We start from the raw sequence: 24,356 nt of genomic DNA on the forward strand, positions 1-24,356 counted from the left end.
TGCTAACACTCGGGTGCTGAAATTCCTTTTCTCCCACCGTAACTTTGGGAGATCAGCAGAACCCCAAAACCAATGCTGGAGATCCAGCATAACCAAGGTCTCGCTATCCCAGTTTACCCTGAACAAAGACCATTTAGTCAAGGTCCTGGGATGATGTGGGCTTGAATCCCCAAATAATACCCAGCACCTGAATACAATTAAACACCCAATTGGTATATACAATTAATTTTCACAATTGTGCAGCTGTAATACATTTTGACTTAATGCCCTCAGAAAAGAAAGTTCAGATAATTGGAATAAAGTAAAACTACAGTTTGGAGAGACAAAAGGATTTGGATTACTTGGACACAGTTGTTAAATGTAGAGATCTTAGCCAATGCAATACCTGTTGCTTCTGCTAAATTCTGAGCTCTAGACATGTCATATTCTACTGAATGTGGGCAAGGAAAAATGCCTACGGAGTTTGGAACCAGCATTTGATGAGAAAATAATGGCGAGCTAAATGTGCATACCATTATTCGTGTGTAAATATTTGTGGTGAGGAAGAGTTACACCATATGCTGCAAAGTGCTTGCCTTAGCCCTGCACTAACAGAAGCTCAGCTTAAACCTTTGAGTTTCAAGAAGTTTCTGCATTTGTATTATTAAATTGAGGTAAACTCATCACAGAAAGTTAGTGCTGGTATTTAATGACTTAAGAACCCTTTTAATGAGATTATTGTTCCAGCAATGCTGCTCAACTTCTTTGGTCAAGAAAGGCAACAACTGTGAATAGTTCTTGGAGGTTTTCAAAATTTAAATTTTTCTTTCTTATTTTTTCTCTGTTACATTTTTTTCTGTCTCTCTCAATCCAATCTTTCTTTGCCTCAGTTTCATTTTTAGTATCTAATTTGACTTTAATTTGCCCTATTTCTTATTCTAGTATCCCTCTGCTTCGTTCTCTATCCTTCAATGTCAATGGTTAAGGAGATGTAGACGTGTATTTTTATCCGAGAGTCGGGTGCACAGTTGGAAGAAATCCCGGCTCTGTGACCCCAACTTTTTAAATATAGCTGCCTGGATGTCAAATGTTCAGTCTGGTGGTGGGTGGGTGTTGGGGGAGGGGTGTGGGAGTGTCAGGGATTGAAGAGGCTGCAGACTATATTAGAAGTCAGCTCAGGTGACCACAGAAGTAATGAGAAGGAGGCCAGGTGAGGAGGCTAGTTGGGTGAAAGGCCTGACTCGGGGCTTCGACAATGTATCCTAAATCTTTTAAAGAAGAATAAACCAAGGAACGTCCCTCCAGCCCTCAACCCCTTACCTCCCTCCTCACATGCTCCCCATTCCCTTACCCTCCCCATAACCCCTTGTACCAACTATGCCCCCTGTATCCACCACCATGATCCTTTACAGCCCCAATGCTAACTTCATGCCCCACCCACACTCTTTGTCCTTACCATGCCAACTCACCCAGTATACACCATGGGCAGACCTCTGGACACATGCAGAGATGAGATAAAATAAACTTCTAAATGTCTACTACAAACTTTACTATATTGAAAAACACACTCACTCATAAAAAAACATTTACTACATTTATATTCCTTCAACTACATAAGCCTTACAGCAACAAACATTTCATTCAAGTGCACAATGGCTTATAACAACCAGGATTGAAATTCATAGTCCCATTTCATAGAGTCTATAACAACTTGTGGCTGTCAATCAAAATGTAAACTGCAGACACCCTATTGTGATAATGGATGGTTGTAAAATCAGTCATGCAGCAGTAATACAATAATAGAAGCCCTCAGGCTTGAGTCAATAGACCGAGTGCAATAGCAAGTTTAACACTCCAGATATTTTTTTCAAAGATTTAATGGGCAGGAACTTTAAATGCCTTGACAGCTTGACAGCTCCCTTTGACAGGTGCTTTTGAAAGTTCCTCTTGACAAGTCCTCTTGACACTTTTGACAGGTCCTCTTGACAGTGGCGTTTGACAGTTTTGACATTTTGACACATCTGTTGACAGTTCCAATGAACTTGACAGTAAATGAGTTTATGCGCTTTTTACACACATTTTTACCTACTTTTAACAATTGCAAAGGGCACATGACACCGCCCCACCTCGTCCCCAAAAGTTGCCCCGGGACCATGTCCAAATGGGTCACCCTAGCTATCTAAAAAAATGCAAAAGGCTCAGACCTGCTCTTACCTGGCCTACTCGGCACACTTTGGGCTTCACACACCTGCCCAACCAAAATTCAACTTGAGTTGAGGTAGCTGGTGATTTAAATGGCCAGTTTCTTCTGTGAACCATGCACGTAAACCACCCCCGCAGAAATGGTAAGTGCCGTACTTGGGGCGGGACTTCCGATTTCTGTGCATGTCTGCCGTTTTTGCCACGTTGGAGAGGTGCTCTATTGTGGCGAAAATCCAGGCCGTACTGTTCCTATTGTTCACTTAGGTCCCAGATGCTGTGTTGAGTTTGCACTGCCAGCAATTTGAAATGCAAACTTTTTATCAGATGAAGGGTGAGGAGAAAATAAGTCCAAAACTTATGACATTTGGTGAGATGCACCACTCCAGCATGACCCGGACTAAAATCTTAGCCTGCATTTTGTCTCCCGAGTGAAGGATCATTGAGCAACAAGCACTTTAGCTCTCTCTGAAGCAGCATTGAGTGGCATTGCTCAGAAACAGCAATAGAAAAATGGCAGTTAATGAACAATGAAGCCAAATTGTACTTTGTAAGAGAAAAAAGTCTGACTAATGGTAACCACTGCCTAAATGGCTTTCTATAGCCACCTGAGATGTGGTGTGCAATGTGGAGGTTGGAGTGTTGCTAATAAAATAAGAGGAATATTTTACATGCAAATTGTTAGGCCAAACACATGTGGTACGGCATGCAATATTACTTAACATAGTTATCATTTTGACAACGTTAGCAAAATAGATTTTTTTTTATTTAGCGTGTTTTTTAAAGATATTTATAAGTGTGACTATGCATTTGGATGTGTATGCAAAGGTTTGGGGATGCATTATTATCAGTAGCAGTGTTGCCTAGTTGTTTTGCAGAAAAAATGCAGTGGTTCCACCAAAGACCTTGCTACTTGGCTGGACAGCTTGGAAGCCTGAATCTTTTCCCTGGCTTAGCTCCCACCTCTCTCCTCTGAAATATGATCTCTGGCAGTTACTATGAAATTCAATGCAATAAAACACCCCACAGGGCAATAACAACTGGTGCGTCGGAAATTCCAGGCATAGTCATTCCTTACTTTGAACATTATGTTTGTTTGTCACCTTATAGGATCCTATAATTTATAAGAAGCGAGCCCAGCAGTGTTCTGCAATGAAGTCAGCGGTAAGTATTAATGAGAATCTACTTCAACCAACATTAACATTTTTAAATATCAAATACTGTGGAGGCACAGATCTAGGTAATATTGAGTGTGATGCAAATCTTTCTGCAGCCAAACTCTGAGAGTGCAGCTGTTGACTACTCCATAAATGCCACTGATCCTCCTGTGTCGGCTTATGGTATTCCAGATAAATAATATTGGAGAGTTGCTGCAAATAAGTTCATCCTTGATGGAAGATATTTCTAATGCATTAAAGTATAGGCTACTGAATCTCCCAACAGCATACAGCTATATCTAATGTTGAATTCTAGAAATAAATTCAAACTATACATTTCTGCCATGAGGCTTTGTAAAAACCTTTTATAAAGAATTGTAGTTGGTTTAACCCAAAGGATTCCTTTTCCTAGTAAAGTTCATTGTGATGTGTGTCTTACCCAACTAGCACAGACCAGATCTGCAAGTCAGTTTAATTAATGATAGAGCTAGGCTTCAGTTACTGTTGACTGTGTTATGGAAGTTAGGATTGCGTACAAATTGAATACATGAAGAGGGACTATCCGTGCAGCAGACCGTTATTGCTACAGCTAAGATATGGTATTAGCCACCTTGGAATTGATTATTGAAACATCGCTCAACGTGTGAGAGGAATTAGGAATATAAATAGCAGCTTAAGAAATTCTAAACATATCCATTTAAATATAAATGATAGAATAGCCTATAACTATTTTATATATGTGAAAATCTATAACTATTTTAAGCAGATTTTAAAAAGAGAACACGAAGGCTTGTGTTTTCAAGTCATTGTTATTACCGGTAGATTTTGGTGCGGTTGCAGATAGTTTTCTATATTTTGGGCTAACGCCTCTCTCCACTGTGGATTCTGGTGGACACTGTTCAGTGTTAATAGTTTAGATTTCAACCCAGTAGGCAAAGTTATCCAGCATTGCAGTCTAAGTGAAGCCTGTCACCTCCTGTGAGCTTTGCTCTTCAACTGAATGTCTTGTAAGAGTAGCTGGATTTAGATACACTTTGCTACTTACATTACCTGTAATTTCTTTTCTCACCATTTGAATGTCATGGCCTTAATTAATGCAAACCCCAGTTTCGTAAAATAATTGCTGCACAGTCTAGTTCACAACACTAAATAAATACTGGACTGAGACTTCACCATCCAAACCTGCTTGGGTTTGGCTGCTGCTTTGCCACCTTATTTTATTTAAAACTTTCTTAAAACTCATCTTTTTGACCAAACTTCTGGGCACTCATGCTTACCTTCCTGGCTCAGTTGTGGTCTATGAAGCTCCTTGGGATGTTTTATTACATTAAAAGCATGGGATAAGTATAAGTTATTGTAGCAGGTTTTTAATGGGGAGATCAAAATTCTTAACATCAGATATGAAAGATGTGGAATGTACATGCAGTCGGGATGTGCACTGATTGGCAGAAATCACTGCCCAAAGCTAAATAGCCCACCGTGTACAAATAAAGCAGTATACATAATATTTGATTTAAAAAAGCATATGCTATAGGCTGCAATAAAAGCTGTAATTTGTCTTTGTGTTCAGAGAACAGTTATAAGCTCATCTGGCTTCTTACTCCCACTAGCGTCTTGGACCCCTTGATTAGATTCCGAGCTATGCATGACTCGGAACATTTACCATGCTCCAATTTTCTCTTCTTGTGAGGCTGGGAGACACTGTCAAAGTAAACACTGAGAGTTGCTGCAGTGCATTGTGTAGATGATAATGCTATCAGCGCATTATGTTTATTGGCTATGAAAGGACAGATATTGACTAAAGCAGCAGCAGCATTGGCCAAGCAGACTGTTCTGGGCAAAATATAGCTTCTTGAGTTTTGTTGCAATTGTACCCATCCAGGTGAGTGGCCAGTATCCCAATCCACTTCTCACTTGACCCCTGTAAATGGTGGAGAGGATGTGTCAGGTCAGGAGGTGAGCCACATACCACAATGCCCAAGCTTTGTCTTGGTCTTGTAGCCATACAGTTGCTGTGGCTGGTATAGTTTGATCACGACTGATTCCCAGATAATTGTGCAGTAAAGATAATGGAAAAATGGTTGGAATTTCTCTGACTGGAGATGGTCGTCACCTGACAGTTGTGTAGTATAAATGTTACATACCAGTACAAAATGTTGTTTAAGTTGTGGTGTAGGCTGGCGTTTGTGCTTCATTATCTAAGGAATGGTGCATGAAATTGAACACTGTGGAATCATCAGTTCTACCTAAACTTGATGGAGTGTGATGGAGAGCGAGTCATTGATGAGCTGAAGGTGGTTGGACCCAAGGATGCTACCTCAGGATGTCTGGCAGTGATTCCCCCAGAACTGTGATGACTGTTTTCCAAAAACGACAACTATTTCCCTGCATAGCAGGGTTTGACTATAATCACTTTGGAGATAGGTACAATCTTTAGGCTGTTGTGGCTTTTAGAAAGGGGCAGAAAAAATTGGAAGGCAAGAGTGACTCTTGGGTAGTTCTTGGTTCTACTTGATGGGAAGCTCAAAAGGCTATGGTGGCAGCCTGGAAGAATGTCATGAACTCTCCCTCCTCACTGCAGGTGCCAGGCATCTCCAAGGAGATGACAGAAGTACAACAGAGTAAAAAGGGAAGTGGACCCAAATATTCCCACAAAACCAAAGCTTCAAAAAAACTAACAAAATTCAAAAGTCAGCTGATTGGAATGACGTGTTCTAACCTCAGACAGGTTCAAAAGTCAGAATGGTGGCTGCGGAATAGTTCGTTTGTGTTTGAATACTAGAATATTAATTTACAGCTTGACCCATACCTTTTGGTTAGCGTAGAGGCAGATCATCTACATATTCTATCTTTTGACACTATACAGTGGTGGATTTGAGAGCTATTGATCAGGGCTTTGTTCAGGATGACCTAATTCGGAAACTTGGCCATAGGGGATTTCATTCAAGCATAGTCCATACAAGGGACCTCCTACCCTACTGCTTTAAGCAGGGTTTGGGGGGACACCCAAGCTAGTGATTGGAAATTTGACAAAATAGAAATTGCAATACTCCCTCCCACATCAGTGCTGAGGTACTCCTAGTTTCCCTACATTAAAACAATGACCACGCTTCAAAAGATAAGAATTTCATTGGCTGTGAAGCACTTTGCAATGTCCTGTAGTCATGAAATGTGCTACATAAATGCAAACTCTTTCTGTCTGGATTGGATGCATATCTCAACCAGTAGACTTTCCACTCCCATGAGGGAAAACAGGTAGGACTGATACCTGTTCTAGTAATCAAATGCGTTTTCTCCCCCATTACACCCACCAGACTAAAAGGATGTGACATATGTCTTTATTGCTCCATTCCCACCTCTGGTTGCCATGTTGCTTTGTCCATAAGACCATAAGACATAGGAGCAGAAATTAGGCCATTCGGCCCATCAAGTCTGCTCCGCCATTCAATCATGGCTGATAAGTTTCTCAACCCCATTCTCCCGCCTTCTCCCCGTAACCTTTGATCCCCTTACCAATCAAGAACCTATCTATCTCGGTCTTAAATACACTCAATGACCTGGCCTCCACAGCCTTCTGTGGCAATGAATTCCATAGATTCACCACTCTCTGGCTAAAGAAGTTTCTCCTCATCTCTGTTCTAAAAGGTCTTCCCTTTACTCTGAGGTTGTGCTCTCGGGTCCTAGTCTCTCATACTAATGGAAACATCTTCCCCACGTCCACTCTATCCAGGCCTTTCAATATTCTGTAAGTTTCAATCAGATCCCCCCTCATCCTTCTAAACTCCATCGAGTATCGACCCAGAGTCCTCAAACGTTCCTCATATGCTAAGCCTTTCATTCCTGGGATTGTCCTCGTGAACCTCCTCTGGACCCTCTCTAGGGCCAGAACATCCTTCCTGAGATACGGGGCCCAAAATTGCTCACAATATTCTAAATGTGGTCTGACCAGAGCCTTATAAAGCCTCAGCAGCACATCCCTGCTTTTATAGTCTAGTCCGCTCGAAATAAATGCCAACATTGCATTTGCCTTCCTAACTACCGCGTCAACCTGCAAGTTAACCTTAAGAGAATCCTGGAGTAGGACTCCCAAGTCCCTTTGCACTCCAGATTTCTGAATTCTCTCCCCATTTAGAAAATAGTCTATGCCTCTGTTGTTCCTACCAAAGTGCATGACCTCACACTTCCCCACGTTGTATTCCATCTGCCACTTCTTTGTCCATTCTCCTAACCTGTCCAAATCCTTCTGCAGCCTCCTCGCCTCCTCAATACTACCTGTCCCTCCACCTATCTTTGTATCATCTGCAAACTTAGCCACAATGCCCTCAGTTGCTTCATCTAGATCATTAATGTATGAAGTGAAAAGTTGCGGTCCCAACACTGACCCCTGCGGAACTCCACTAGTCACCGGCCGCCATCCTGAGAAGGACCCCCTTATCTCCACTCTCTGCCTCCTGCCAGACAGCCAATCTTCTATCCATGCTAGTACCTTGCCTCTAACACCATGGGCTCTTATCTTACTGAGCAGCCTCCTGTGCGGCACCTTGTCAAAGGCCTTCTGAAAGTCCAAGTAGATAACATCCATTGGCTCTCCTTTGTCTAACCTACCCGTTGCCTCCTCAAAGAATTCTAACAGATTTGTCAGGCATGACCTCCCCTTGATGAAACCATGCTGACTTTGCCCGATTTTACCATGCACTTCCAAGTATTCTGAAATCTCATGCTTAATAATGGACTCTAAAATCTTACCAACGACCGAGGTCAGGCTAATCGGCCTGTAATTTCCCGTCTTTTGCCTCACTCCCTTCTTAAGCAGGGGGGTTACATTAGCAATTTTTCAGTCCTCTGGGACCCTCACTGACTCGAGCGATTCCTGAAAGATCACCACTAATGCCTCCACTATCTCTTCAGCTATCTCCTTCAGAACTCTGGGTTGTAATCCATCTGGTCCAGGTGATTTATCCACCTTCAGACCTTTCAGTTTTCCTAGCACCTTCTCCTTGGTAATGGCCACCATACTCACCTCTGCCCCCCCACTCTCTTGAACTTTGGGGATGTTACTCGTGTCTTCCACCGTGAAGACTGACGAAAAGTACCTATTCAATTCCTCCGCCACTACTACTTCTCCAGCGTCATTTTCCAGCAGCCCAATGTCCACTTTTGCCTCTCTCTTACCCTTTATATATCTAAAAAAAAACTTGCAATCTTTTATACTGGCTAGTTTACCCTCATATTTAATCTTCTCCCTCCTTATTTCTTTTTTAGTTGTCCTCTGTTGGTCTTTGTAGGCTTCCCAATCCCCTGGTTTCCCACTGCTCTTTGCCCCTTTGTCAGGTGTCACATACTTCTCCTTTCCACAATACCCCTGAGACTGAGTTATCAGATATATATTACCAGAAAAACTAATTAAACGTTTATTGCATAACGTGACTAGATTGTCAGAACTGGATGCAAAACTTCTCTTTTTTCACCCCATACATGGGAATGTAAGAAAGCAAAGAATAGAATGTGAATGTTTAGCTCATGGAGGCTGCTGGACCATGAATAATCAGTTCCATCATGCCCCCACCACCCCCTCACCACACTTCAAAGTCCTAAAGTTCTGCTGTGGAGTATTTGATCTTCTCTGTTTATAATTACCCTTGTAATTGTCAATTCAATTCCTGACTATTTACTCATCTAGCTGGGTTTTTTGAAGGAACTAGTCAACATGATATTAAGAACATTTGCTGGGATTCTGTTCCACACATTTGCTCTGGAGAAAAATCTCTAGCCTTGCTGAAGCTCATTGATTGACACACACTTGAATGCCAAGGAAAAGATGTATACCTTTGCATTTGCCCACTAATGGCTTGATGCATAACTCCTCTCACATGCATTACACAGCAGGGATCAGATGCATAACTCTGTTTAACTGCAAAAACATTACCTCCTCACTAAACCACAAGGGATCCCCAATACCCTGTTGCTGGATTTGAATTCACAGGATCTCCCCTCGACCTCTAATGGCTGTACATATGCCCTATTCCTTTCAACTATTGACTATCAGCAATCAATTACAATCTGACCATTTGATACCAGGATTTAGATGCATAATGGTGGACCATTATAAATCAAATATACACACTCAGGATCGTGTCCTAGGCCCAACCATCTTCAGCTGCTCCATCAATGACTTTCCTTCCATCATAAGGTCAGAAGTGGGGATGTTCGCTGATGATTGCACAATGTACAGCACCATTCGCAACTCCTCAGATACTAAAGCAGTCCATGTCCAAATGCAGCAAGACCGGGACAATATCCAGGCTTGAGCTGATAATGGGAAGTTACATTTGTGTCACACTAGTGCCAGGCAATGACCATCTCCAACAAGAGAGAATCCAACCATCTCCCCTTGACATTCAATGGCATTACCATTGCTGAATTCCCCCACTATTAACATTCTGGGGTTATCATTGGACAGAAACTGAGCTGGACCAGCCATATAAATACTGTGGCTACAAGAGCAGGTCAAAGGCTGGGAATTCTGTAGTGCATAATTCACCACCTGAACTCCCTAAAGCCTGTCCAACAGCTACAAGGCATCTAAAATAAAAACAGAAAATGTTGGAAAACTCTAAGCAGGTCAGGCAGCAGCATCTTTGGAGAGCTAACTGAAGTAATGTTAACCCCAAAAACAGATGGGTTCGGGTCGGTGAGCAGTAAAAATTTTACAAATTTCAAACTCTCACTAAAGCAGCCTGGAATTCGCCCACTTCTACTTATAAGAGAGACGTGGGAATGTGATAGTTATAGGGGATTCATTTGTAAGGGGAATAGATAGGCGTTTCTGTGGCCGCAAACGAGACTCCAGTTTGGTATGTTGCCTCCCTGGTGCTAGGGTCATGGATGTCTCAGAGCGGCTACAGGACATTCTGAAGGGGAAGGGTGAACAGCCAGTGGTCGTGGTACAAACGACATGGGTAAAAAAAGGGATGAGGTCCTAAAAGCAGAATATAGGGAGTTAGGAAGTAAGTTGTAAAGTAGGACCTCAAAGGTAGTGATCTCAGGCTTACTACCAGTGCCACATGCCAGTCAGAGTAGAAATAGCAGGATATGTCGGATGAATACGTGACTGAAGAGATGGTGTGATGGGGAAAGTTTCAGATTCCTGGGCATTGGGACCGGTTCTGGGGGAGGTGGGACCAGTACAAACTGGATGGGTTACACCTGGGCAGGACCGGGACTGATGTCCTAGGGGGAACATTTGCTAGAGTGGTTGGGGAGAGTTTAAACTAAAATGGCAGGGGGATGGGAACCTATGCAAGGAGTCAGAGGAAGGGGAATCAAAGACAAGAACAAAAGACAGAAAGTAGAATAAGAAAAGTGATAGAGAAATCAAGGGTAAGAATCAAACAGGGCCTCAGTGAAAAATAGTGGGAACGGGACAAGTAATGTTAAAAAGACGAGCCTTAAGGCTTTGTGCCTTAACGCGAGGAGCATTCGCAGTAAAGTGGATGAATTAACCACGCAAATAGATGTAAACAGGGATGATATAGTCAGGATTACGGAGACATGGCTGCAGGGTGACCAGGGATGGGAACTGAACATCCAGGGGTATTCAGTATTTAGGAAGGACAGACAAAAAGGAAAAGGCGGTGGAGTTGCATTGCTAGTTAAAGAGGAAATTAACGCAATAGTGAGGAAAGATATTAGTTCCAACGATGTGGAATCTGTATGGGCAGAGCTGAGAAACACTAATGGGTAAAAAACGTTAGTGGGGGTTGGATATTGACCCCCAAACTGTAGTAGTGATGTTGGGAATGGCATTAAACAGGAAATTAGAGACGCATGTAATAAAGGAACATCTATAATAATGGGTGACTTTAATTGCATATAGATTGGTCAAATCAAATTAGTAACAATGCCATAGAGGAGGAATTCCTGGAGTGTATACGGGATGTTTTTCTGGACCAATACGTTGAGGAACCAACGAGAGAACAGGCCATCCTCAATTGGGTATTGTATAATGAGAAAGGAAAAATTGGCAATCTGAAACAAAAATAAAAATAGCTGGAAAAACTCAGCAGGTCTGACAACATCTGCGGAGAGGAAGACAGAGTTAACGTTTCCAGTCCGTATGACTCTTCATCAAAACTGAGGAAATATAGAAATGAGGTGAAATATAAGCTGGTTGAGGGGGGTGGGACAGGTAGAGCTGGATAGAGGGCCAGTGATAGGTGGAGGCAAAGAAGAGATTGCCAAAGATGTCATAGACAAAAGGACAAAGGGGTGTTGACGGTGGTGATATTATCTAAGGAATGTGCTAATGGACATTAAGGGTAGAAAGTAGGACAAACAAGTGACGGATAGCCCTAGTGGGGGTGAGGTGGGGGGAAGGGATCGTAATAGGCTAAAAGGTAGAGATAAAACAGTAGATGGAAATACATTTAAAAATAATGGAAATAGGCGAGAAAGAAAAATATATATTTTAAAAATATAAATTATTGGAAAAAGGGGGATCAGAAAGGGGGTGGGGATGGAGGAGAGAGTTCATGATCTGAAGTTGTTGAACTCAATGTTAAGTCCGGCAGGCTGTAAAGTGCCTAGTCGGAAGCTGAGGTGCTGTTCCTCCAGTTTGCATTGAGCTTCACTGGAACATTGCAGCAGGCCAAGGACGGACATGTGGGCATGAGAGCAGGGTGGAGTGTTGAAATGGCAAGCAACAGGGAGGTCTGGGTCATGCTTGCGAACAGATCAAAGGAGTTCCGCAAAGCGGTCACCCAGTCTGCGTTTGGTCTCCCCAGTGTAGAGGAGACCGCATTGGGACCAACGAATGCAGTAGACTAAACTGAGGGAAGTGCAAGTGAAATGCTGCTTCACTTGAAAGGAGTGTTTGGGCACTTGGACGGTGAGGATGGGGGAAGTAAAGGGGCAGTTGTTGCACCTTCTGTGGTTGCATGGGAAGGTGCTGTGGGAGAGGGTTGAGGTGTAGGGGGTGATTGGAGGAGTGGACCAGGGTGTACTGGAGGGAGCGATCCCTGCGGAATGCCGCCGGGGGTGTGAAGGGAAGATGTGTTCGGTGTTGGAATCATGCTGGAGTTGGTGGAAATGGCGGAGGATGATCCTTTGAATGTGGAGACTGGTGGGGTGATATGTGAGGACAAGGGGGACCCTATCATGGTTCTGGGAGGGAGAGGAAGGTGTGAGGGCGGATGCGCGGGAGATGGCGGACACGGCTGAGGGCCCTGTCAACCACCGTGAGTGAAAAACCTCGGTTAAGGAAGAAGGGAAGACATGTCAGAGGAACTGTACTGGAAAGTGGCATCATCAGAACAGATGCGACGGAGGCGAAGGAACTGAGAGAATGGGATGGAGTCCTTACAGGAAGCGGGATGTGAAGAGCTGGAGTCGAGGTAGCTGTGGGAGTCGGTAGGCTTGTAATGAATATTGGTGAACAGTCTATCACCAGAAATTGAGACAGAGACGTCAAGGAAGGGAAGGGAAGTTTCAGTGATGGTTATATAATTGGCAATCTAGTTGTGCGAGGCCCCTTGGGGATGAGTGACCATAATATGATAGAATTCTTCATTAAGATGGAGAGTGATGTAGTTGATTCTGAGACTTGGGTCTTGAATCTTAATAAAGGAAGCTACGGTGGTATGAGGCGTGATGGAGTTGGCTATGATGGATTGGGAAATGTTACTTAAAGGGATGACGGTGGATAGGCAACGGCAAACATTCAAAGAGCGCATGGGTGAACTGCAACAATTGTTTATTCCTGTCTGACACAAAAGTAAAATAGGAAAGGTGGCCAAACCATGGCTTAGAAGGGAAATTAGAGTTAGTTTTAGATGCAAGGAAGAGGCATGCAACAAGAAAAAACCACAGACCTGAGGATTGGGAGCAGTTTAGAATTCAGCAAAGGAGGACCAAGGGATTGATTAAGAAGGGGAAAATAGAGTGCGAGAGTAAGCTTGTGGGGAACATAAAAACTGACTAAAAGTTTCTATAGGTATGTGAAGAGAAAAAGATCGGTGAAGACAATTGTAGGTCCCTTACAGTCAGAAACAGGGGAATTTATAATGGGGAACAAAGAAATGGCTGACCAACTAAATACATACTTTGGTTCTGTCTTCACAACGGAGGACACTAATAGCATACCAAAAATATTGGGGAACACAGGGTTTAGTGAGAGGGAGGAACTGGAAGAAATCAGTATTAGTAGGGAAATGGTGTTGGGGAAATTGATAGGATTGAAGGCCGATAAATCCCCGGGGCCTGATAATCTACATCCCAGAGTACTTAAGGAAGTGGCCCTAGAAATAGTGGATGCATTGGTGGTCATCTTTCGAGACTCTTGAACAGTTCTTACAGATTGGAGGGTAGCTAATGTAACCCCACTTTAAAAAGGGAAGCAGAGAGAAAACGGGGAATTATAGACCAGTCAGCCTGACGTCGGTAGTGGGGAAAATTCCAGAGTCCATTATAAAAGATTTAATAGCTGAGCACTTGGAAAACAGTGGCAAAATTGGACAGAGTCAGCATGGATTTATGAAAGGGAAATCATGCTTGACAAATCTACTGGAATTTTTCGAGGATGTAACTAGTAGAGTTGATGAGGGTGAGCCAGTGGATGTGGTTTATTTGGACTTACAGAAGGCTTTCGACAAAGCCCCATATAAGAGATTAGCGCATGGGATTGGAGGTAGTGTATTGAGATGGTTGGAAAACTGGTTGGCAGACAGGAAACAAAGAGTAGGAATAAATCGGTCTTTTTCCAAATGGCAGGCAGTGACTAGTGGGGTACCGCAGGGATCGGTGCTGGGACCCCAGTTATTCACTATTTATTAATGATTTAGATGAGGGAACTAAATTTAATATCTCCAAATTTGCAGATGACAGAAAGCTGGGTGGGAGGGTGAGCTGTGAGGATGATGCAGAGATGCTTCAGTGTGATTTGGACAAGCTGAGTGAGTGGGCAAATGCATGGCAGATGCAGTATAATGTGGATAAATGTGAGGTTATCCACTTTGGTAGCAAAAACAGGAAGGCAAATTATTATCTGAATGGCTATAAATTGAGAGAGGGGAATGTGCAACGAGACCTGGGTGTCCTTGTACACCAGTCACTGAAGGTAAGCTTGCAGGTGCAGCAGGCGGTAAAGAAGGCAAATGGCCCCATATCGTCCCTGGGAGCCCTACTCCCTCCCCCTCAGCTCTGGGATTTTGACTCCTAAACGCCATCTCTACCTCGCACCCATTAGAAGCTCCCACCAGTGATCTCTCCTCCCCTGTTGCTTAGGTGCCTTCTGCTGCTGTGGCCTTTCCCGATCTCCTGACAGGCAATCAGCCTGTTAATAACATTGGCTGTTGGGCATGAAACCTGAAGAAAAAGTGCAAAAGGTGAAGAACATTAGGGAAGCCTGCATTTTCCATCCCTTAACCCTTCCCCCCAAGGCCCCATAAATATAAATATGCTTTCCCCAGCCACAATGGAAGGAACTTTTGAGGCAAAATGATCTAGTGCCAGGAAAATGAACGAGAAGATTTTTACTGAATTTGAATCTTAATGGCTCTGAGTTGGACCGATGGGTTGAAATTTCTCCACCTCAATTTCTAAGGATGAACACTCAGCCTCTACTTAAATGTCCTTCATTTCCTCACAGGTTGAACTTGGCCAGCAGGCCGAATAAGAGGTTCAGTGCGACTGTTGATTGTTGAGCGGGATGTTTCATTTCTGTCATGATGAGAACCACAGGCGCAATTGCAGGATACGACAGTTCATTTTTTTCACTGAGCTAACAAAGGCCCTTTGCCCTACACTTCCACAATCCACCTTGTGGGCAAATACCCAATCTGACGCTCATGATGGCGCTGAACGGAGGAAAGGTTCATTTTACACACATGAAGGGAAGGTCAGTGGACGCGCCCACCTATATTTAACTCTTGGCTGACCTCACAGAATTATGGCCAACACCTGCCATCAGACCCATGGACAATATCCTGCCAAAATGTTGCTGGCATTTTGACCCTAAAGGAAGATGGGAAGAAAATAAATTTAAATAACAGAGCAGAGATAAATCCAAAACCCAGCTCTGTAGCATTTATCAGTCCAGTGAACAAATTAAGCTGTTATCTTGCAAGTGCCGCTGTCATTCTCACCACGACTTTAGGTACACTTGAGCTGTTTACAAAGACAAGATATAAATAGAGGGGTAGTAATTTTATAAATAGTCACACAAGTGAAATGAGCTGATTATTTACAAGGGACAACGTTTCAAGTGAGTCTTTTCTCAAGACCATGTTATATTACACTCATATTTATTTATTCCACCCATTTTCAAAAAAATGAAGAATATATATTTAAAATATTGTTCTTCAGAGACAGATCCCTTAAATGTAATGCTACTGTGAAAGCATCTATCCTTCCTTAGCAAAATAATATTGTTGTAGAATTATAAATGATGAAGTGCAGGAGACCATTTGGCTCATTGTGTCTGGGCCGGCTCTTTGAAAGGACTATCCAATTAGTCTGACTATCCAGCCCTTCCCCCACACCCCCTGCAAATTTATCTAAATCTCTTTTGAAAGTAATTATTGAATCTGCTTCTACCACCCTTTCAGGCAGAGCATTCCAAATCGGCATAACACGCTGTGCCAAATGAATTCTCCTCATCCCATTTCTGCCATGTTGCATTGTGGTATTGTCACTGGACTAGTAATCCAGAGACCCAGGGTAATGCTCTGGGAACCCAGGTTCGAATAGCACCACGGCAGATGGTGAAATTTGAATTCAATAAAAATCTGGAATTAAAAGTCGGATGACCACAAAACCATTGCTGATTGTCATAAAAACCGATCTGGTTTACTAATGCCACAGGGAAGGAAATCTGCCGTCCTTACCTACTCTGGATTACATGTGACAATGTGGTTGACTCTTAAATGGCCTCTGAACGAGGGCAATTAGGGATAAATTAGGGATAAATGTTGGCCTAGCCAGCGATGCCCACATCCCATGAATGAATAAAAAAAAAGTTGGTGCAGGAAGAAGCTGGGAATCAGACACACATAGTGGAGCAAGCAGCCGAGAAGACTCTAAAATCTACAACTTGCCCCGCTCACAAACATTCCCTTCCCATAACGATAGGTTTTTCTGTTGTTGCAGGACCTGACTTGTGGAAATACAAACATTGGACAGTGGTAATAGAAGGCAGGCCAGAACTTCTGATGTGATATTGTATTTATGCATGAGTAATACATATGTGATAAGAAAATAAAATCTTGAATTTATATATATTGCCTTTTACCTCATCAGAAAGTCCTAATGTGTTTTGCTAATGACTAGCTGTTGAAGTCACTATTGGCCTTTATTGCAAGGGGGATGGACAAATGTTGGTGTTGGTGAGACCACACCTGGAGTACCTCATACAGTTTTGATCTTATTACTTAAGAAGGGATACACTTGCATTGGAGGCAGTTCAGAGACGGTTCACTAGGTTGATTCCTCTGATGGTGGGCTTGTCTTATGAGGAAAGGTTGAGCAAGTTGGGCCTATACTCATTGGAATTTCGAGGAAGGACAGGTGATGTCATTGAAAAAGGTAAGATTCTGAGGGGTCTTGACAGGGTCCATGCTGAGAGGATGTTTCCCCTTGTGGAGGAATCTAGAACTAGAGGGCACCGTTTCAAAACAAGGGGTTTCCTATTTATGACTAAGATGAGGAATTTCATCTCTGAGTGTCATGAGTATTTGGAATTCTTTCCCCCAGAGAACAGTGGAGGCTGGGTCTGTGGATATATTCAGGGCTGAGTTGGACAGATTTCTGGTCTACAAGGGAGTCAAAGGTTTTGGGGGTGGTGGGGGTGGGCGGTGGGAGGCAGGAGATTGGGTTAAATGGCACAATCAGACCAGCTGTTATCTTATTGAATGGTAGAGCAGGCTCGAAGGACTAAATGGCCTACTCCTGCTCCTGTTTCTTATGTTCTTATATGTCAGTCCTGGATTTTGTATAAGTTCCTCTACTCTTTGATTAGGGCCGTATGAACTTTTACTTCCATCTGAATAGGCAAATAGGGCCTAAATTTAATGTTTGGAGTGGTTGGTGGCGGAGAGAGGGCTGAAATTAGTCTTCAGCAGTAGCATGATTTGGAGAAAGTGAATCAGCAGCCTGTTTTATAACATGCCTGATATTCTTTTCCACTGAAATCAGCGAGTGAAACAACCGTTGATCCATTATCGCCCATTTGTACTACAGGCGAAGACCATTTTCATCCTCATTATCTAATCTAAGAGGTGGCACCTCCAATAATGCAGAAAGTCCCTCATTATTGCCTTGAAGTGTGACCTTAGTTTATGTGCTTTAGCGTGGGGTTTGAACCTACAACCTTCCAATTCAGAGCTGCACCAACAGTGCCAGAAAGAAAAGTCTTCCCAAACTTTTTGGTATCATTTGAAGCCGGGGGCGGTGCAGGGGGTGACAAAGTTGAACTGGGGAAATTGTTCAGGATTCGGAAGTGTCAAAATACAGAAAACATAAATTAAAAATGAGGAAAACTAAGAACAGAAGTCAGGCGGAGAGCCTTCACCTCAATCAGTGAGATAATAGTGAAATAATTTACTTAGCATAGCCATTAAACAATTCAAGAGATAATTCAAAACAAAAACAGAATTACCTGGAAAAATTCAGCAGGTTTGGCAGCATCGGTGGAGAAGAAAAGAGTCGACGTTTCGAGTCCTCACGACCCTTCAACAGAACTCAGAAGAGATAATTCGATGTGTTTTTGGCAAGAAAAAAGATGGAATTGTATAGTTTAAAATTAATTGTTCATAAAATGTGGATGGTGAAGGCCGAGCTGCATTTATTACCTACCTGTCTGGGTACAACAAGAAACAGCTTGCCTTTATCTAGTGCTTTTAATGTAGAATGCTTCATAAAGATGCAATGAAAATGGAGACCAAGCAAGGAAAAACTAGGATCAAAGAATTTTCAAAAAAGTGTTTTTATTAAGGTGGGTTCTAAAGTAGGACAAGGAGGTGGAGGGGCTTAGCTATTTAATTGCAGAAGTTAGGGCTCAGGTACCAATTTGGGGGCAAAGGAAAGGGATGTACAAGATAAAAGCAAAAAACTGTGGATGCTGGAAATCCAAAACAAAAACAAAAATACCTGGAAAAACTCAGCAGGTCTGGCAGCATCTGCGGAGAGGGACACAGTTAACGTTTCGAGTCCGAATGACCCTTCAACAGAACTAAGTAAAAAAAGAAGAGAGGTGAAATATAAGTTGGTTTAAGGAGGGTGGGGGGGGGTGGTGGGACAAGTAGAGCTGGATAGAGGGCCAGTGATAGGTGGAGATAACCAAAAGATGTCACAGACAAAAGGGCAAAGAGGTGTTGAAGGTGGTGATATTATCTAAGGAATGTGCTAATTAAGGGTAGAAAGCAGGACAAGCAAGATACAAATAGCCCTAGTGGGGGTGGGGTGGGGTGAAGGAATCGAAAAAGGCTAAAAGGTAGAGATAAAACAATGGATGGAAATACATTTAAAAATAATGGAAATAGGTGGGAAAAGAAAAATCTATATAAATTATTGGAAAAAAGGGGGGGGGAATCGGAAAGGGGGTGGGGATGGAGGAGAGAGTTCATGATCTAAAATTGTTGAACTCAATATTCAGTCCGGAAGGCTGTAAAGTGCCTAGTCGGAAGATGAGGTGCTGTTCCTCCAGTTTGCGTTGAGCTTCACTGGAACAATGCAGCAGGCCAAGGACGGACATGTGGGCATGAGAGCAGGGTGGAGTTTTGAAATGGCAAGCGACAGGGAGGTCTGGGTAATGCTTGTGGACAGACCGAAGGTGTTCTGCAAAGCGGTCACCCAGTCTGCATTTGGTCTCTCCAATGTAGAGGAAACCGCATTGGGAGCAACGAATGCAGTAGACTAAATTGAGGGAAATGCAAGTGAAATGCTGCTTCACTTGAAAGGAGTGTTTGGGCCCTTGGACGGTGAGGAGAGGAGAAGTAAAAGGGCAGTTGTTGCACCTTCTGCGGTTGCATGGGAAGGTGCCGTGGGAGGGGGTTGAGGTGTAGGGGGTGATGGAGGAGTGGACCAGGGTGTCCCGGAGGGAACGATCCCTGTGGAATGCCGCAGGGGGGCTGAAGGGAAGATGTGTTTGGTGGTGGCATCATGCTGGAGTTGGCGGAAATGGCGGAGGATGATGCTTTGAATGTGGAGGCTGGTGGGGTGATAAGTGAGGACAAGGGGGACCCTATAATGTTTCTGGGAGGGAGGAGAAGACGTGAGGGTGGATGCGCGGGAGATGGGCTGGACACGGTTGAGAGCCCTGTCAACTACCGTGGGTGGAAAATCTCGGTTAAGGAAGAAAGAAGACATGTCAGAGGAACTGTTTTTGAAAGTGGCATCATCAGAACAGATGCGACGGAGGCGAAGGAACTGAGAAAATGGGATGGAGTCCTTACAGGAAGCGGGGTGTGAGGAGCTGGAGTCGAGGTAGCTGTGGGAGTCGGTAGGCTTGTAATGAATATTGGTAGACAGTCTATCACCAGAAATTGAGACAGGTCAAGGAAGGGAAGGGAAGTGTCAGAGATGGACCATGTGAAAATGATGGAGGGGTGGAAATTGGAAGCAAAATTAATAAATTTTTCCAGGTCCAGACGGGAGCATGAAGCAGCACCGAAGTAATCATCGATGTACCGGAGAAAGAGTTGTGGGAGGGGGGCCAGAGTATGACTGGAACAAGGAATGTTCCACATACCCCATAAAGAGACAGGCATAGCTGGGGCCCATGTGGGTACCCATAGCCACAACTTTTATTTGGAGGAAGTGAGAGGAGTTTAAGGAGAAATTGTTCAGTGTGAGAACAAGTTCAGCCAGACGGAGGAGAGTAGTGGTGGATGGGGATTGTTTGGGTCTCTGTTTGAGGAAGAAGCAGAGAGCCATCAGACCATCCCGGTGGGGGATGGAGGTGTAGAGGGATTGGACGTCCATGGTGAAGAGGAGGCGGTTGGGGCCAGGGAACTGGAAATTGTTGATATGATGTAGGGTGTCAGAGGAATCACAGATGTAGGTGGGAAGGGACTGGACAAGGGGAGAGAGAATGGAGTCAAGATCGCGAGAAATGAGTTCCGTGGGGCAGGAACAGGCTGACATGATCAGTCTGCCGGGAAAGTCCTGTTTGTGGATTTTGGGTAGGAAGTAGAAGCGGGCCGTCTGAGTTTGGGCAACTATCAGGTTGGAAGCTGTGGAAGGAAGATCTCCAGAGGAGATGAGGTCAGTAACAGTCCTGGAAACAATGGCTTGATGTTCAGTGGTGGGGTCATGGTCCAGGGGGAGATAGGAGGAAGTGTCTGTGAGTTGACGCTCAGCCTCTGCGAGGTAGAGGTCAGTGCACCAGACAACGACAGCACCACCCTTGTCAGCGGGTTCGATGACAATGTCAGGGTTGGACCTGAGAGAATGGAGTGCAGCAAGTTCAGAGAGAAACAGGTTAGAGTGGGTGAGAGGAGCAGAGAAATTGAGACGACTAATGTCACGCCGACAGTTCTCAATGAAAAGATCAAGAGAAGGTAAGAATCCAGAGGGAGGGGTTCAGGTGGAGGGTGAATATTGGAGGTGGGTAAAAGGATCCGTCGAACGGGGAGTGGGCTCCTGCCCAAAGAAGTGAGCACGGAGACGAAGGCGGCGGAAGAAGAGTTCAGCATCGTGCCGAGCCCGAAATTCATTGAGATGAGGGTGTAAGGGTATGATACTAAGTACTTTGCTGAGCACTGAACGTTCAGCGTCGGAGAGGGGAAGGTCAGGGGGTATGGTGAATACACGGCCGGGGCTGGGATTTGAAGACGGGGTGAGGACAGAGGGACAGGCAGGGGTGGAGGGTCCTGGATGGGTGTTGGTGTCGATGAGTTGTTGGAGCTTGCGTCCCTTTGCACCTGAAAGAAAGAGACAAAGTTTCTTGTTGAGGCATCGGATGAGGCGAAGAATAAAATGAAACTGGGGGCACGCGCAGCTTTGAAAAAGGGTGCGGCGGTCTGCTGCAGGGAGAGGTCGAGTGTGTTCATATGGCGGCGCATGGCACTGAGTGTGGATCTCAGAATGCGACGGGAACAGCGGTCCGAGGAGCGTTGTATGTCCCGGAGATACCTGTAATCCTGGGTGGGTTCAAAACATGAGGGATGAAACTTAAGTTGAAATCCACGTGGGGTAAGTCGGAGATGGAGACAGTCACTGAGGAAGGAAATATGGCTGTGAAAGTGGGTTTTAGTAAACACCTTGTCAAACACCAGGAGAGAAATGGAAAGCAATGTACAAGATGTCTGAGTCAGCTGAATGAAGATCATGGGGTTGGTTGGAGGATTGGACTTGGCTCCAGCTATTAGAAGAGGTGAGATAATGGCAAGTTCAAACACAAGAATGAGGGTTTTACCTTTAAGGCTTTGAGGAACTGGGAACCAATGCAGGTCACTGAGGAAAGGAATGATTGGCAAGTGGGACTTGTTACGAGATACAAGCAATAAAGTTTACAGAAGATGGAAATGAGCCAGCCAGCAGGGTATTGAAGTAGAGTCTGGAAGTGACAAAGGCATGGATGAAGGTAAAGCAGCAGATGGACTTTGGTGGTGGGGAGGTGGAGTCTAAATCTTAGGGTACTGAAGCCATGAGCAACCTGTTTCAACCTTAGATTGTGGCCAGGGAATGGGATACCATTTGTGGTAAAGGTATTAAGATGGACAATTGAGACTGGGATAATGTTGAAAGCTGCAGAGAGGACAAGGAGCAATTTGATTAAAGAAAATGTTGTTTGTGTCTTGGTTAGGGCAGTTTTGCTGGTTTTGGAAGGATAGAAATCTGGTAGGACGGTTCTAACAGGGAACTTCAGAAAAATAACGTATTAGGTATGTTTAGAGATGGAGAATTGGTAAGGGAGGACAGATAAATCAGTAGCTCTCTTTTTCAGGAGGGTGTAACGATGAAAAATATGGAATTAAAAGTCTGATGATGACCACAAAACTATTGCCGATTGTCATAAAACTCCGTCTGGTTCACTAATGCCTTTTAGGGAAGGAAATTTGCCATCCTTACCTGGTCTGGCCTACATGTGACTCCAGACCCACAGCAATGTGGTTAACTTTTAAATGCCCTCTGAACGAGGGCATTTAGGGATGGGCAATAAACGCTGGCCTAGCCAGTGACGCCCACATCCCATGAATGAATGAATTTTTAAAAAAAACAGCGGGTTGTGCAAGGAAAGAGGACGGCGACGAGGAAAAGGAATTATTTACATGCTAGTTTGGGGATGAGGAAAGAATGTTGTTTTTCTCAGAGTTTAGTGGGAATGGAGGTGACGGAACAGAAGGTAGATCACATATATCCAATGAGTATTGAGGATGCATGGGGAAGATGGCGATAAACTAATGAGAACCAGGGCTTCAGGGCTAGGGTAGATGGGACCTTGAGAGAGGTTTGTCTTGGTGTGCCAAGCAAAATGTAGGATACTGCTGAGTGGTCCCTATTTGATAACAGAACAACCCATGAGCTCCATGCACTTGTTAGAAGTATTTGGTGCACTACTTTTTTCAACTGATGCAGTACTTCTGTTGATAGTGCTCCTATGATGGCATTAGGTAGGCATTTGCAGGATTTTACCCACTGGTGATGAAGGAACGGCAGCTATATCCATATGTCCAACTCAAATGATGGGTAAAATCCAGGGATCGTATTGTTATTTATTATTTTATTATTACAATATTCCTGTCCTTCTCAATGGTGGATGTTGCTAGATGGAGAGGTGCTAGTTAAGCTTGGTGACTTACTGCATTGCAACCAGTAGGTGATACATACAACAGCCACAGCACACCAGTAATGGACTGATGGTTATTGAGTTCAGTGGCTGGCTACCAATCAAGTAGACGTCTTTGTCCTGACTGGTGATGAGAGTCTTGAGTATTGTTGCTGCTGCACCTATCCAGAGTGTGTATTCCACGTTACTCATGACTTGAGCCTTATCGATGGTGGCGAGCCTTTAAGGAGTTAGATGAGGCACTTGATGCCAAATACCCAGTCTCTGCCCTTCTGCTGTATTGGTGGTATTGAAATCTGGTGCAGGGAGAAAAGGTGATATCTGAAAAAGAGATGGGTTTTTTTGAGACTTTAACGTCTTCCAAAATATTCATGTGCTCTTAAACTGCAGATGACTAAAGTCTGGCCAGATCCATGAGTTATATAAACGTAACTTAGTTTTTTATTGTGCCCTATTTAGTTAAAACTACTGGGAATTGTCAGGAATTTTATTATTGCTATTTAGTTTGCAAAACATCAGCTTAGGCCAACTTTTGGTGTGTGTCTGTGGAGTAACATCTATTAGAATGCAGTGACTGGAGTTTAATACTTATTTTCCTTCTCTTCCTGTTCTGAAGGCCTTGACCTCTTACTGGAGTAAGGTTCCTTGGAGGCTTGGGTGCCCTCAAATATCATCCCCTATCAGCCATTACTCATATACGAACCTTGACAAAACTCAGCAGACATTTGACTACAATTGGGGGAACACAATCACCCTTTTCCTGTCCTCACCTGATTACCATACATATGCATTTGCAGTAGGGGCCATTGGACAATGATCAGGAACAGGAATCCTGGTCAGTGTTACCCTCCCCAATTCGGGGCACCGACATCCCTTGTCCTAGCTGAGATTAACTAGAAAATGGGGATTGAACCTAGGATCTTTTGATTTGTATAATTAAGCTACTCTCTGAGCCATCACTGGAGCTTCAGGAGCACCATTTTTATATAACCACATGTGGTTCTACTCACCAAGGTAAATTTCCATCTCCAGCACTCTTGGTGCAGATCTTCATGCCCCAGGGATGTTTATTGGGAATTTGGACGAGGACCCTCTACAATTGTCTGTCCATCTAAATTCATATGCTAAGACAGAAACATATCCAATGATATCAAATGGAAAGTGCATACTCTCAAATGGATTCTAAGCAGCATTTCCAATGTATAACTAATGTAGCAAGTGATGTCTGCAAGACTCGA

At 43.8% G+C, this 24,356-nt stretch overlaps 1 protein-coding gene and 1 long non-coding RNA gene across 6 annotated transcripts in view; one reads left to right on the top strand and one right to left on the bottom strand.

The window, feature by feature from the left end:
• LOC144680686 (uncharacterized) overlaps nucleotides 1-24,356 on the bottom strand; it is a 462,270-nt gene that overhangs the window by 329,687 nt on the left and 108,227 nt on the right. The gene's annotated exons all lie outside the window — the stretch shown is intronic.
• Nucleotides 1-24,356, top strand: part of LOC144680682 (muscular LMNA-interacting protein-like) — a 234,053-nt gene that overhangs the window by 65,829 nt on the left and 143,868 nt on the right. For all 5 annotated transcript variants that reach the window (XM_078541929.1, XM_078541930.1, XM_078541928.1 and 2 more), the window contains one exon: nucleotides 3,289-3,342. In XM_078541929.1, the coding sequence (XP_078398055.1) occupies nucleotides 3,289-3,342 (54 nt within the window). The remainder of the gene's footprint in view (nucleotides 1-3,288; nucleotides 3,343-24,356) is intronic.

Source organism: Cetorhinus maximus, chromosome 5 (assembly GCF_964194155.1).
Source record: "Cetorhinus maximus chromosome 5, sCetMax3.hap1.1, whole genome shotgun sequence".
In the NCBI taxonomy this organism is placed as follows: Eukaryota; Metazoa; Chordata; class Chondrichthyes; order Lamniformes; family Cetorhinidae; genus Cetorhinus; species Cetorhinus maximus.